The sequence below is a fragment of the Colias philodice genome, chromosome 14 (genome assembly GCF_061535455.1).
Source record: "Colias philodice isolate Cphi_HAF_F1 chromosome 14, ilColPhil1 Martin Lab GWU primary, whole genome shotgun sequence".
Taxonomy (NCBI): Eukaryota; Metazoa; Arthropoda; class Insecta; order Lepidoptera; family Pieridae; genus Colias; species Colias philodice.
In genome coordinates this window covers 11,037,718-11,053,719 of record NC_143099.1, presented here as the reverse complement: position 1 = coordinate 11,053,719, position 16,002 = coordinate 11,037,718, and the positions used below count along the sequence as shown (strand labels likewise).

Sequence of the window (16,002 nt, the reverse complement as noted above, 5' to 3'; positions counted from 1 at the left end):
TACGTCGTGGAGGGAAGTCGAGCAAACGGGTGGAGTGGATGAGTGGAGACGTGCCTTGGAAGATGAATTTCTGGCCCAAATTAAAAATGTAACTTGGGAAATGGTGCCTCGACCAACAAATCGAAAAATTATTGGAAGTCGATTTGTGTTTGGTTCGAAGACTATAGGCAAGAAAGTGAGACTTGTGGCAAAGGGATGTGCACAACGGCCAGGGGAGGATTTCCACGAGACTTTTTCTCCGGTTGTGAGATCTTCATCTATAAGAATTATAGCTGCCTTATCAGCAGAATATGCTTTTGATATACATCAGATGGATGTGGTTACTGCCTACCTGAATGGAACATTAGATGAGGAAGTATTCATGGAAATACCAGACCAACTTGGCAATGTTCTGTGTAGAATACTGTCTAACCAAAAGATTGGAACAAAGAGAAAGGTTATTAATGATGAGAAAATATTGGAGACAGCTAGACGTTGGTATGATGCTTTGAATGAATGTAAGAATGGTGTATGTTTGTTAAAAAAATCTTTGTATGGATTGCATCAGTCGGGGTTGCAGTGGCATAAGGAGTTAGTTCGAGAGCTTACTAGTATTGGATTTAAAGCAATGCCTCAAGATTCTTGTTTGTTTGTAGCACAAAAGGGTGAATGTATGATGTTGATTGCAATTTATGTAGATGATATTATTTTGGCAACGAATGATAATGTGTGGATGAAAGAAGTGAAGTTTCAGCTATCATGTGCATTTGAGATGAAAGATATGGGTAGAATAAATCATTGTTTAGGTATTGAGTTTACTCGTGATGAGAATAATAGAGTGTATCTTAATCAGAGGTTATATGTAGAGAAAATTTTAGAACGTTTTGGTATGAGTGAATGCAAACCTATTATGACTCCTATGGATATGAATGTTAAGTTAGAAAAACCTGAATGCATGAATGATGATATAATGAGTAAGTATCCTTATCAAAGTTTGATTTACAGTTAATTATCTTAGTCAATTTAACACTAATTATGATAGTGAGCACTGGAAGGCTGCTAAGCGTGTTTTGAGGTATTTGAAAGGGACGCTTGATTATGGATTAATGTATGAAAGAACAGGTTTACCATTATTTGGTGTGGTAGATGCTGATTGGGGCTCAAATACGGTTGATAACCGTAGGTCATATTCTGAATTTGCTTTTATTTTTGCAGGTGCTCCTATCAGTTGGCAAGCATCAAAACAAAGAACAATTGCTTTATCAAGTACGGAAGCGGAATACATGGCTCTCTCTGAGGCAACAAAGGAAGCCATGTATTTACAAGACATGTTTGGGAATTTGTGTGTTGAGTGTGAGTGTATTACATTATTTAATGATAACCAGGGTGCGATTAAACTTGCACAAACCCGACATTACCACCCTCGTACGAAACATATTGCTGTTAGACATCATTTTATTAGAGATGCGTGTGAGGAAGGTCTGGTGTGTTTAAAATTCTTGTCCACAGATCAAATGCCTGCTGATGTGTTGACCAAGGGCCTTAGTAGAAGAAAGCATTTTGAATGTATCAACAACCTTGGAGTTGTGGACATTTTTAAGGAAGGTGCACTCGCGACTTCGAGGGGAGGTGTTCGTGTGTGAAACGAAGTTCGCGCGTCATTTACAGATTAAATATACTTTTGTTATCTGTGCTTGCAACGTATAGCTCGCGCTTTACTTTTTTTCTTGTATTCATTCGCTTTTCAATATGGCTGTCGATTGTGATACGAATATACGATGTGATCTAAGTCTGCGTTTTAATTCTCTGCCCAACAAAGAAGATATTCGGCAAGACTGATTAGTGTAATGATAAGTAGTTATAAGTAAGCGTGCCAAAACAAATTGTAATTTCAGGGATATTTTGATTCAGGCAATAAGTTGTAGAATGTAATTAAATTGAATGATCTTTATTTTTTCAAGTATTAATTAGATTTAGTCTTAACGCTGTATAGTTTTGTGACTTAAACAATTTAAAGTGTATTGTATTGATAGTTACTTATTAAGATATGTACTCAGTAATTGTCCCATGCATATGTACTGAAAGTTAAATAAAATTTTGAAAGAAATTTTTGTTGTTTTACTTCCACAGAAAACATTGATGTCTTAATCTAAGTTAAAACCTTTCTTTATAAAGAATCAGGATATGTTGTAGTAAGTAAGAGATAAAGGCATCGTATCAATGTCATGTGTGACAAAAATAATGACAATATCTAACAATTGAATAGAACGTTTCCATATCCCCAATTTATAAGAATTGGTACAACGTTTAAGGTAAATTCGATCAATACCTGATGGTGTCTGTCATTTAACGGCGAGTTGTACAAATTAACCAAATGATAATAATACATGTAATAAATTTATTTTTGTTCGAATGAGTAATATCATTGCTATCACTGTGGCGCAAAACAGGAAACAGTTCTGAAACAATGCCAATTGACGAGATAAGCAGCGAACAGAACAAATAAGGAAAATGGGACTTGTGGGTCTACCCACATATAGAATCCTCTTGTCTCAGAAGAATTCACTAGATTCAGCAGTCTAGATATAATATAAGTGTGACTGTTCAATATACCGAAAAGTTCTGTTTTAGAATATCTGATCGTTATTCTAATTCCTGGATCGATTTCGTAATTTTTTATAATATTTCTTGAAGTATGAGGATGGTTCTTATATAGAGACAACGTAAACATGTACCACTGTCGAAGCCGGGGCGGACCGCTAGTATGTAACTGTAAAATATAATTATGGCATACAACACATTTTATAAGTGGAATTAATTCAAAAAAAATCTAAAATTCTTTATTTGGAACATAATAACAAATTTTAAACAATTTGAATAGTGTAAATTATTCCCTATGCTATCAGGAGTTTTTAAAATAATGTCCAGTATGTATTTGTATCACCTATATAGATGAAATTTGACGATTCTTTTGAATGGATTTTTTGTCAAGTCTCAGTCAAGATGATAAGAGTGTTGAGTTTGAGTTGAGATGAGTTGAGTTGTATTTCTCACAATTTAAGGGTTTCAATTTTAAACTGAAATATTATATTAGTTTTATATAGAATAAATACACACTTCTAATAAAGTTCAGTGTGCCTGACCTGCCAACCCATTTCTACAACTCGCTTTTCTTTTAAACTTTTAAGTCGTTGTTTAATCACTTCACAATCTTTGTTTCTTTATTTTTCATGTCAAGTAACATGCTAACTCCAATAAGCGTGGCAAGCAATATTTTCCTACCTTTTGAAGAATAATATTGTAGTATATCGACTGTTTTTAACTCAAGTTGCTGACGGTTTCCGATAAACATGTCTGATTTTTCCTCAATGTAAGATCCCAGCATATTATAATGTAAATGATCACCCCGATAGTGGTTCTCGGATGAAGAAATATTAATTCCCTGAGCTCTATAGTATGATTGGTTACCAATGAATCGGTTAGAAATCAAGTCTATTCTTTCCGCATATATGGCTATATTGTTGTTGTTTCCATTAAAGGTAGTTCTACGAATCTCGATGCGATTGGCAATTAAGACGAGACGTATATTTCCCTGCGAAATTGTACTGTCTTCTATGATTATACGATGACTTGCTTGCAGGTGACAAGAATTTTGCAGGTTAGAAATGTTCTGTTGCTTAATAATTATCTCTTCATAAATTAAAAGAGGGCAATTCAAAAACTGGTCCTCTCTATTGGGAGAATAATTTGGTCGGGTCGGCGTCGGCATCGTCGTCGATGTTGTAGTCGGTGCTGGCGTCGACAACTTCGTTTGAACTTGATGCAATTCAATATCTGGAAAAACAAAGAATTCAACAAATTAAATTAAACATACTTTAATATCTCATTTCAAAACAGTAATGATCAGTAGAATCAATTAAAAAAAGATAGTGTTAGAATAATATTCAGAAACATTTCACGATTGTTATTTAATATCCCGTAAAAATTTTTCTCACATGGCTTGATATATCTAATTATGGTTTGATATGTCCATGTGTAATTTTTGATGTGGCTCAATGTGACAATTGACCATACCAGAACTGATGCGATTTCTCGAAGTTCAAATGCCTTCAAGCCCATAATTTCCGATTATTGTCGCATTTTCCAGCATGAAATAAATTTGACTGTACATTGCCTTTACACTAAGGAATTTACATTAAATTCTTCGTGCAATAAATAATATTATATAAATCTAACTAATCAACAGTGAACAAAAAACTGTATAAATATGTCAATTGTAATTAATTTCTGTTTTATTTCAAACTTATTTTTTCTTATTATTTCGAAATATAAAGTTAATAATATTAAATTTAAAAATTTTTGATGAATAATGAAGTATTTTGAGTTAAATCATTGATAAGTTAAATTAATAAATTTTTTTCTGTTATTAATTCATTAATTATTTTTTTCCTCCTATTCGGCCCTCTGTAACTTCGTTTCTGTTGAGTTTAGGAAAAAAATGAACATAAACAATTTTGTAGAGAATTAAATTTCCTATAAGAATGTTGAGAGCAAAATTGAAAAAAAAATTTTATTCGTGTAGTTATTTTAAAAATAAACAAAAAAGAAATTTTACAATGTTATTTAAATGGGAAAGGGGACCCCCCCTTGCGCCAGCTCAATTTTTGAGATATTGAGCTGAAATTTTAGAAGAATTTTTTTTTATATTAAAGCAACTTTTAAGATAAGCTTAATCGAAAAAAAAAAAAAAAACTTATTTTGACACAGTCTAATACTACATACTGCCTTTACACTAAGGACATACATTAAAATATTTAAAAAAAATTAACTAATCGATAATGATCGTTAGAAACAATAAATATTTTGGAAGCGTTTAATAAACACAATTAATACTCACGCGGTGGTATGCACGTCGCCATGTGCACAGCGAGCACAAAGGCTAGTAATTTTGCGAACATCTTGTTGAAGGTGCTGGAACACAACTGTAAATTTCACAATTTGTTTTCAGCTTTTATAGGATCGATTATCAACATGCACTGACGTCAATTCTGAAGTCAAGGTCAAATCATAAACATTTCTATTATCAGCTTGTTCTTGGAATGGCTTCCGGACCAAATAATTCCTCTTATCAAATGACCTATAACCACACGAGTTTTATGTAACGGGTATTTCCAATTGAGTACTTTCGATAGGTATTCAGAAAATATTGTAGGCATTAACAGTCGATGAGTCAACTTGTTTGTTTCAATGAACAAATCGATGGACTAGAATTTACTGCATTATTTTCTCCTATCTAATCGATGCGCTTCCACAAACAATTAGTACCTGCTATGAATTGATAGCTTACTCCCCACCAATTGTATTGCATCTCTCCAAGGTTTGAAAAGCTTATCGTCAAATCAAGAACATTGATTATCAAAAAGGTTCCTTTCCTAGATTCAGTAGACTTTAAGTTATAGATAGACACTACTATTCAGCGGAACACTAAGTATTTGTTCCAGAACATTCAATTGTTAAGCACCGTTCAGGTGGACACTGAGGTTCTTAGTATCATAGCAACTGATGGGTAACTAATTTTCGTGGGGTGTGATTTTGAGTGGTGTATTTAGTCTTGGTAAAGAGTGAATTGTTGACGACCCAAGAGTCGATAAATGTGACAGCTGTTCTCGAGTTGTGCGCTTAGCAATAATTTTAGCGTTTCATTTTTTTATTATAGACTAGCTGTGCTGTGCGGTTTTACCCGCAATGCTCTGCTCCTGTTGGTCTTAGCATGATGATATATAATTATATGTACTTATAGCCTAAAGCCTTCCTCGATAAATGGGCTATCTAACACCGAAATAATTTTTCAAATCGTTCCTGAGATTAGCGCGTTCAAACAAACGAACAAACAAACTCTCCAGCTTTATAATATTAGTATAGATTTTAATTCATAAGAAGGGTTATATGTAATGTTTTTCAGTGTAAACCGTTGACTAAACCAAGAGATAACGTAGCCTATAAATTATTCAGCAATCAAAGGCTGCAATTCTCACTTGAGACACTTGCAGACATCTGTGTCTAGACTTTAAATACGTGTCTTCAGTCTAATTGTGAATCTCGAGAATTGCCTGAAGATTTTGGGAATTAAAGCTATTGGAACTTTAGTTACACGTATTTCAAATATCCATATTGAGTAACATAAATAAATTTCTAATAAAATTATGAAAGTAATTATATAATTCTGAAGAAGATTGGATATTTTCATAATTTAAATAATATGGAACTTAGCTAATTCGTCTCTTATTAATTATCTAATTACAAGCTGCGCTTCGCAGTTTCACCCATGTGGCTCTGTTCCTGTTGGTCAGCGTAATATTATATTATAGCCTATGCCCTATAGCCTACCTCGATAAATGGGCTATCTAACACCGATAGAATTTTTCAAATCGGTCCAGAAGTTCCTGAGATTAGAGCGCTCAAACAAACAAACTCTTCAGCTTTATAATATTAGTATAGATTTTCTTCTCCTACTATAATTACTAGACGCTAAATGGTAAGTTACTTACACATTCACGCGAAAACAACGGAACGAATTTGTATGTTTGACAAAGACATATATATAATACGTACTAGCTTTCCACCCGCAGCTTCGCCCGCGCAGTCAAAGAAAAACCCGCATAGTTCCCGTTCCCGTGGGATTTCCGGGATAAAACCTATCCTATTTCCCGGTGTAAAAAGTAGCCTATGTCCTTTCTCGGGTATCAAAATATCTCTATACCAAATTTCATGCAAATTGGTTCAGTAGTTAAGGCGTGATTGAGTAACAGACAGAGTTACTTTCGCATTTATAATATTAAGTATGGATTCTGCAATAGCATAGAGCATATTTCTATACACTACATATAAGTGACGTCATAAACAAGCATATATTTCAGCGTAATAAAAACAAAATCCTCCCATGAAAACCAACAAACAAGAATTTACCGCAAGCATACTGAAAAAACAAAATATTCAAAACTTCTGCTCCATTAATATGAAATTGCGTTGCGTCGTAAATTCCAGCTGTTAATAATAATATCACGTTATTAGTAAATAATTTAATATCAGTGCTCCAATTACGCTGCATGCCGCGTGACCACGGATCGATTAGTTCGAGACAAGCTTGTCAGTTCTTAGGGCGACTTTCCACCAGAGTTGTGCCTGTTGCCTTGCCATGTTGCCTTTGATATCCACCAATCAAATTCATGTGCATATAGTTTAGTACTGGTGGGAATGGATTCAACTAAAGTATGTTTTACTATGGATTGATTCGTGCTATGGATGTGCATGTGGGAGATTTTTATGAGGATAATAGTTTGACAATGAAAAATGCGCTGCGCTACGCTTCGCCATATCTGCGTCCTAACTTCTCTACAAAGTATAAAACAAAGTCGCTTTCTCTGTCCCGATGTCCCTTTGTATGCTAAAATCTTTAAAACTACGCAACGGATTTTGATGCGGTTTTTTGATTCAAGAGGAAGGTTTTAGTATATAATTTATTAGGTTTTAGACAAAGTGAGCGAAACCGCGGGCGGTAAGATAGTTCGGAATAAATTGGACAATGTTTTTGGGTTTGATTAAACATAAGTAAATTAAAAAAATACTGTGTGTGAAAATTACCGTGTTCTAGAAATTTGAACCTACTCAAAGTCAAAGACTACCGCTTCTGCATAGCTGAATCGTAGGTATATAAATAAATAAATAAATAAATCATTTATTTGCACCATTAGATATATCTTACAAAAATTTAATGACCCAGGCTCCTAATATAGTTGTAAACTGTTTTTCAGGAGTATATGACCACAATAATTTTGTTTATTATTTCAAAACTAGCTTACCGCCCGCGGCTTCGCCCGCTTTGTCTAAAACCTAATAAATTATATACTAAAACCTTCCTCTTGAATCACTCTATCTATTAAAAAAAACTGCATCAAAATGCGTTGCGTAGTTTTAAAGATTTTAGCATACAAAGGGACATAGGGACAGAGAAAGCGACTTTGTTTTATACTATGTAGTGATGATTGAATAAATTACATTACATTTAACGCTTCATTACGCAAACAAAAGCGTTTAGTTCGATAACAATGACGATAATAAAATCCTACTTTGTTTTATGTATAGACTAGCGGCCCGCCCCGGCTTCGCCCGTGGTACATATGAAAAATAGATGTTGGCCGATTCTCAGACTTACCCGATATGCACAGAAAATTTCATGAGAATCGGTCCACCCGTTTCGGAGGAGTATGCAGACTAACATTGTGACACGAGAATTTTATATATAAGATTAATTGATTTCTCTTTAAATATTTGTACATTTCAAAATATAATGGGATCATATTATTTTATTGGAACGAAGTTCCTTATCACGCGTTATGAAAGGGGGCTAGACGGAAAAAATTCTTACGAAAAGTTGTCACGACACTTTTTGCTAGAGTTGTGCGGCGTGCGGCGTGCGCGTGGTTCTCTGTCTGTCTCTCTCTAACTTAACACTTCGTTTCATCCTTGACATCGCCCAATTTTTTTTGTACTTGTAATCTCTATACATTCTTAGAGAATAACGAACATAAAATTATTCTCAAAGGTCATAATATTATTTAAAGGCTATGAAAATGAAACAAGTATTCAATAAAAACACTTTATTTTATCACAAACAAAAATATGGCAATACTTGTATTTGTATATGAACATCCATTTTACATTTCTAAGTGCAATAACTTAAAATTATATTTTTTATATAAAACAAATAAAAATCATACAATATTTTTTAATCAAATGACTAGAAATAAATAATTGAGATCAAATTAAAATATTAACGATTCTTTTTTTAAATATCCACTTACAAAGCTATTTCAATGAATCCTGCTAACTAATGAATTGATAAATAACTAATGAATATGATTTTCTATTTAATGTGTTTTGATGCTTCTCCTTAATAAGAAATGCTTTTTTAAATAATAACTAGCGGTCCGCCCCGGCTTCGCCCGTGGTACATGTTTACGTTTTCTCTACATAAAAACCATCCTCGTACTTCAAGGAATTTAATAAAAAAAGAATTATCGAAATCGGTTCAGCCGTTCTCGAGTTATGCGCTTACCAACACATTTTGCGATTCATTTTTATATATAAGATTATAATATAATATGTATGTATTATGAAATTAATTTTTAATTATTATAAAATTGATTTCTTATAGTATCACCTATTGAGTATAATATGTAATTAATGAACTAAAATTCAAAATGTTTTAATAAAAAAGAATAATATAAGAGGTTTGTAAAATACTAAAATTACCTAACTCTCTTTCTAATATTATAGTCTATTGTTACAATTTTAAGCAGTAAATAATATTATTTGTTACAAAAAATATTACAAATGAGAATTGATAAACGACTTGTGTTAAAACGTGTAAATGATGTTTTTGTTCATAAACAAAAATACTTTACATAATATAAGTACAGCAAGTACTTTAAATAAATAAATTTAAATCAAATTACCTATGCGCAAAATTAAAATAATATGTACTTATCACGTAAAATATTTTAGAGGTTCATCATATTATATACTATGTAAAATGTATATGTAATAGGTACTTATTGTTCATCAATACAAACTAAGGCCCATTTATTAAAAATTGTTTACCTTTCTCTATAACTGTCATATTAATAATATGACAGGAAAGAAAGCAACAATTTTAAACTATATTAATTATACTGTATGGGTCTGAAAATTAAATTAGCAATACTAAGGGGTAATCAATATAATAGCATAAATAGTTGCAAATACTAAACAATTTTTTCTACATCAATCCCATATCCTCAATTTAACGAATTCATATCACATAGATATTATTGTTTTTCTAAGAATATATTAATTTATCATTTGTTAAACGCTCATATTACAAAGATTTTTATTATTGTAATAAAAAAAAATAATTATTATTATCTTAATATAAAATTGAGTTATATTTTATGCTTAGTAAAAAAAAATCCGTATTAATTTCGTGCTTTAACATGAGCGTATTACAAGTAATACAAAAACGTTCCAATCGATCTAAAATATATCTAAAGAAGGACAATTTTGAATAATTTAATGTATTGCACTGCCCGAAGTCAGTCTTCAAATAAATATTAAAAACAGTGCTTTTATACTTAAATATTGTGATACAATTACTCTACATAATTTTAAGGTTATAAAACTCTATGATACTTTATCGTTCTACAATGGGAACTGCTGTTATACAAAACTGCAGATTTTTTAGTGAAACTTCTTTATCGGGGTTGGAAAAAAATTTACTGTAACATTTTTTCATTACGCTTGACATTTTTCCGTTACGTGCCATCATTTTTTTATCCCTACCACACGTGATTTGACGAATTTCTGTAAAGTTGCATATAGTAAATTATTTTTTGAAAAATAAGGCCATAAAGAAGTTTCACTTCTTACGTGTGAACGCACGCACACATTTTTTTTGTAGTCTATTCGTAATGTATGAAACACGTTTATTGATTTCATGTTTTACAATAATTTACCATATACATTACTATACGTGAATTTCACTAATTCTCCATTGCAAAACAAATGTAATTTTCGGCAATAATGTAGCACGTAGAAATATATGAAAAAATATTTCTTGTGCAAAAAAAAATAAGAAAATCAAAGGTTGAAACTTTGAAAAATAATTATGAAAACAATATAATATACTCCGTAATCAATTTAAAACTTAGAAAGTAAAATATTAAACTGCTGTTTTGTATAACAACACAGTTGATAATATGTTAAAAATATAGAATGTGATAGATTGATGATATGAAGGTATTTATTCACAATTTGGTCCTTTACAACTAATCGGAAACTACGGTGTTATAATTGTGTAAATAAATTAACGGCAGTTGAATAAGAGCAGTACGGACCAAATCTATATCAAAAAAAGACGTGTGGCACTCGGGGACTGCCGCGGTAAAGCTATTGCATAGCATGTCTTCAAGCCACACCTCCGTGTCCGTCGGAGTGGGGAGCGTGAGGTTTTTTTGTTACGGAATTTCTCGATTCGGTCCCCGCGCTCAAGGCCCGCGATAGAAGCTATGCAATATCTTAAAAATTAACTTTATTTTATTTATTGATGTGATATAATTATTTTATTAAATAATGTTGGTTTATTACTAAAATATTATAAGTAAGTTGAATATATTGCTCATATTATCATGATGTATATTAATTTTTGTAGATTAAACATTTCGATACTATTGAAGAAAATATTCATTTCGAGAAAGTAATATTGAATAATTGCACTTTCAGTTTTTGTAACAGCTTATATTATTATGTCCGTACTGCTTTTCGTATATTGTTACTACAATAATTAAATCAATTTAAATAAATGCAAAAGCGTAATATACATGATGCCTTACTCTATTTTACAAGTTGGATAATTCGCTTTGAGCTTGTGAGTCCACGATTGTAAGCAAATTAGGAAATTTCTAAATTTTGTATATACAGTTTTTCTAAGTGCGTTTATAATATTGGTAAGTTTCCAATTATAACAAAAACTTATTACGCAATAACAAACAATTATTAATTTGTATGTCTGTTTACTTCGGTCTTATCTCTGAGGACCTAATTTCATAGGTAGGTATTTAAATTGCCCATACGTGATGTTTTAAAGTACTTGGGTTCAGTATATTTCGAAAAAAATATTAATAAAATGTTCTTGCTATAATTGGAAACTTTCCCGAACTCAACAACTTTACACTTTAACATCAAATCTATCAACTAATCGATTACTATCTGGCGAGTCATCCGCGAATTTTATCTCATTAGACGAATCGTCTGCAAATCGAATATCATTGAAATCGCTTCGTTTCAACGTGGAGTCCTTTTCTCTGCCCTCCATTACTCTTTTTAGGGTCGAGTCGTCGGATTTTTTATGTACTTTTACAGGAGACATTAGTGTTAGTTCCTTCATGGGTATGTTCACGGGATTATCGCCTTTCTTCCTCTTGTTTTTCCTGGCGAGTTTAGGCGAGTTTTGCAAGTCGCTAATGCTGAAGTTCAATGGGTGGATGACGCTGCTCCTGTCTATGACTTTTCGCATGCATTTTATGGATTCGTTCGATCTGTTGGTCGGGTTCCGTTTGAGGGTGGCTGTTGGTCTGTCTTCAGGTGACTCTGTGTTACTGCCCGGGTCTGGTCGCAGTTCCTTTGGAACGATTTCCTGTGAGCAATTCACTTAAATTAGCATTATACATAGTATTTTTATGAATTGCCACTATAAAGCGTATTTTGATTGAATATTTACTTGGCAAAATTTTTTCTTTGAGTATTAAAACATAGCATCTATTACAATTACTTATAAATCTATCAACCATTAAGTTGAAATATTATGCCTAGTTAACACACATTTTTGCATTATTATACTCTATAAATTGAGATTAAGACATTCGGTCAAGGGATAAAAAATAAGGTATATTGTAATTACTTTCAAAGGGTTTTCAAAAATTAACATTATAGTATTATAATCTACCGCACTTACTTCATAAATAGGAGCTTTGTTGTCATCAACCTCTCTCATGATGTCCCCCTCCTCAAGAGGGGGTATCCAGACTAAAAAAGCGGGATCCATTCCTAGATACGAGCCAGGAACAGAACCTAGGACAATGTGATATATCATTTCTCAACGATACTTTACTATGGTGCCTTAGATTATTTTATTAAGTATATAAAGAGTTTAATTTTATGATTCATACAATTATACAGGGTGTCCCACTGTTGGTAGGTATACTAAGCTCAAAGGAGGTTATAGTTTTGCATACGCTGAGTACGTAAAATACTTATAAAATTCCTTTTTTTTTAGACTCAATTTTTTTTCAAATAGATCAGTGTATGCAAAACTACAAGTCCCTTCGCGCTTAGTATACCAATAGTGGGACACCCTGTATTACTAGTATTTTTAGATTCTTATTAGAGGAAGATCAGAGAAAGGAAAGGCTTTGATTTTTGGATTAATAAAAATAATTTCAATCATTAAAACAATTGTTATTATTAATGATCGAGAGGTGTTTAAAATATTTGGAGAATTTATTCATTCATTGACAAAAATTAATTATTAATACAGTTGTACGACAAAGGAATGGAAAAGCAAAGATAGGATTAATACAAAAATTATCTTTTAATGTCTCTAAACTGGGTGCTATTATTCAAATTTATAGACGCAATCAATCAAAATACATTCGATAGACTATTTGTTAACCTCATTATTCAATAGTAAGTATATAATATTGTTAGTCAATTGAATATTTCCTCATTATTCAAAAGAAGGTTTATAGTATTGTGAATCGTTAATATAATTCTTGTTTAAGTGAAAACAGAATACACATGTTTTCCTTTTCCTTAACGTAACTGGCTAAGGGTAGCAACCCTCTGTATGTTTGTATTACCGGATTCAGGGAAAGAATGGATAAAAACAAAGCTACCCTTTCCCACCTTGAAGTAGGGTTCCGCTTACCGGATAAACCCTAATGAAACAAACGTTGGTTTGATTTAATGCGTGTTTTTGGGAATGAGATAAGTATAATTCTGTGCCTCCAGTGAATAAGGGAATAACTCAAAAACAGCACTTTTCAGGAGAGACAAAAAACTGTATATCAATACTAAATCTTTAGTAATTCAAAATTTTAAGCTTGTATGTGTAAGATATGATGTTTGACTATATTTTTACATAGGATCACATATTGTAACAACCCCATAAATATACTTTTTTCGTGTTTTTTTGTAGTTGTGGCCTTATGAACGAGTACTTCATGGAATAACTCAATGTATTCACATAATTTTTTTTTTACTCTTTGCAATATAACGACTTATGCCCTTATGCACTATGTTCATAATCGCACAACACGACTTATATTATTGCCAGTTTTGGTTTTATAGAAATGATGTGACTTATTATGCTTGAAATTTGTGTACTTTATGACTCAATTGAGGCATTTTAGTGGAAAAACTATGCACGTAGCTTGAAAAACGAATGAAATCAACGGGTTTTTTTTCGTTATTAGATAATAAAAACAAAGCAACATTTAGGTATTTATGCATTTAACCCTAGAAGTCCAATCTACGTAAATTTGACGTATGAACTCTTCTATATTTACCATCGAATCGCTGCAAAATCCAGAACCAACTTATTAGCCGTCGAGACCTAGCAGTAAATAGTTGGCTCATACAGGTAAATTCCGCCATTTGGTTGTAAAGAGGATGTTGTGCGTCATTTTGACGTATAATTGGGCTTTTCGTAACTTTTAAGATTGTTTCAAATTTTTATTTTGTGATTTATTTGAATAATTTTTTTCCAAGTCACGTTTCACATGATATCTATAGTATTATACTATAGATTGAGTATAAAATGGGATCCAGACAACTTTTATACTAGGACGAAAAACCTTCAATTTTAGTAAATGACGATTATTGTCCTCCGCTGGATTTGGACTTCAAGCAAGGGGATTGGGTGGCTGAAGATGTTGTCCAGAGTAAAACCGAATATGTTATGGGGTTTTGTTACCCATGTATAATGAAAGTCGTAGATTGTAAAATAAACGTTTAATCGATCTTTCAAAAATACAGTACTATGTTGTTAATGCTATACAATGTTTCACCAGTCACCACAATGAGCCTAGTCTGTACACTATACAGGTTAGCAGGAGACAATCATTGAGTATTGGTATTAAATACGTATCAACTGCGTATTGCGTTTTGCGTATTAACTATTGTCCTAGTGAAAATTAATCGTCGAATCAATTTAAAATTCGATCAAGTGCGTTCCGTTTCGTAAAATATAGATAATAAAAGTGGCAACGCCACAATGTCATGGTGGTATACATTGAGGATACAAGCACTATAAAGAGATAAGAGAAGACCGAAAACCATATTCCTGTATGTTCAGTTAATACAGGAAAAGTTATAGGTGGTCAGTGGCGATTTTTTACGGCATGATATAGAATTTTAACAATGTCTATATCATATAATATCAATATAATGTAGATAAATAAAGAAAATACAATGAGCCGCAAAGATTTTATGCAAAATTAAGCACAGATTTGAAGGTGCCTTGGATGCAAATACGACTTGTGGCACGCACTTTGAAGAGACTCTACGTGACAATAGCCCAATTTTTTCAAAATATGTGGTACCAGAGTATCCATAAAATGTTTACGAAAATGCAGGACCAAAGAAGTATCGATATTGCGGATTTTTTTCCTATAAAAAAGGCAAATTACCAAAGCACAGTGGCTAAAACGCTATATGCGGAGAAAACAATATTCATAATTATTGTCAAGCCTGGTTATAAATACTTTTTTTTATGCGACTATTATAGACTATAATATTATTGTCTTGATTATTGTAGTTAGATAATTTAAAAAAAAAATTAAAAACGAGTTTTTTTTTTAAACTTACCCAATTATTTAAGAAGAAAATATAAGTTTAACATTTTTGTTGGCTTTTTTTAGATGATTCAATTATCGTTCTGTATTTATATAAACAAAGAGTATAATATCATTAAATGCACTTAATGTGATAACTGTATTTTTAATATCTATTGCAAAAAATAGTTAATTTCCATGGAAATATATTAGTATCCCAAGTTAACTGATAAATACCTTTTTTAAAAAATATAAAGATTTGTTGTTGGAGATTTATTGAAAAAAACGATTTAAAAATAATAAGGAATAGGTATGGTGTGTTGTTTCCGTGCAGTATTCAATTAATAGACCAATAGCAACACGGCATTAATGCCAAACTGTCTCATGTCGTCACTTGAACCAATGACACTAAAAGAGTTGTTCCTTTATGCTCATGTTAGAAAAATGACACAAATGCGTTTATACTAAAATAGTGTTAGGACTGATGGAACAAAATGAATTAAGTCTTTATTCAAAAAGTATAACTACACATACGTCTTTGTGTTCGCGGGTACTTTTGACTCGAGACGAATAGTTCCTTTGCGATTGCCTAAAATGA

The 16,002-nt window shown here is 32.0% G+C and overlaps 2 protein-coding genes across 2 annotated transcripts in view; both read right to left on the bottom strand.

Annotated features, from left to right (window-relative positions):
• Positions 1-1,911: 1,911 nt before the first annotated feature.
• Positions 1,912-4,960, bottom strand: LOC149483066 (uncharacterized). Its single transcript, XM_089703130.1, has 2 exons — positions 4,877-4,960; positions 1,912-3,813 (listed from the first exon to the last, which is right to left on the bottom strand). Exons 1-2 carry the CDS (start codon positions 4,935-4,937, stop codon positions 3,179-3,181), a joined length of 696 nt encoding a protein of 231 aa, XP_089559256.1. The 5' UTR covers positions 4,938-4,960; the 3' UTR covers positions 1,912-3,178.
• Positions 4,961-11,284: 6,324 nt separating this feature from the next.
• The window catches only part of gogo (thrombospondin-1 like protein golden goal), a 73,348-nt gene continuing 68,630 nt past the window's right edge, over positions 11,285-16,002 (bottom strand). The window contains exons 16-17 of the mRNA XM_089703226.1: positions 12,527-12,642; positions 11,285-12,208 (exon numbers count right to left, since the gene is read on the bottom strand). Coding sequence (XP_089559352.1) covers positions 11,741-12,208; positions 12,527-12,642 — 584 coding nt within the window. The 3' untranslated portion in view covers positions 11,285-11,740. The remainder of the gene's footprint in view (positions 12,209-12,526; positions 12,643-16,002) is intronic.

Coding starts and splice junctions, on each gene's coding strand:
- LOC149483066 (XM_089703130.1), bottom strand. CDS start 4,937: ATGTTCGCAAAATTACTAGCCTTTGTGCTCGCTGTGCACATGGCGACG. Junction 3,814..4,876: donor GGCGACGTGCATACCACCGC/GTGAGTATTAAT, acceptor TTGTTTTTCCAG/ATATTGAATTGCATCAAGTT.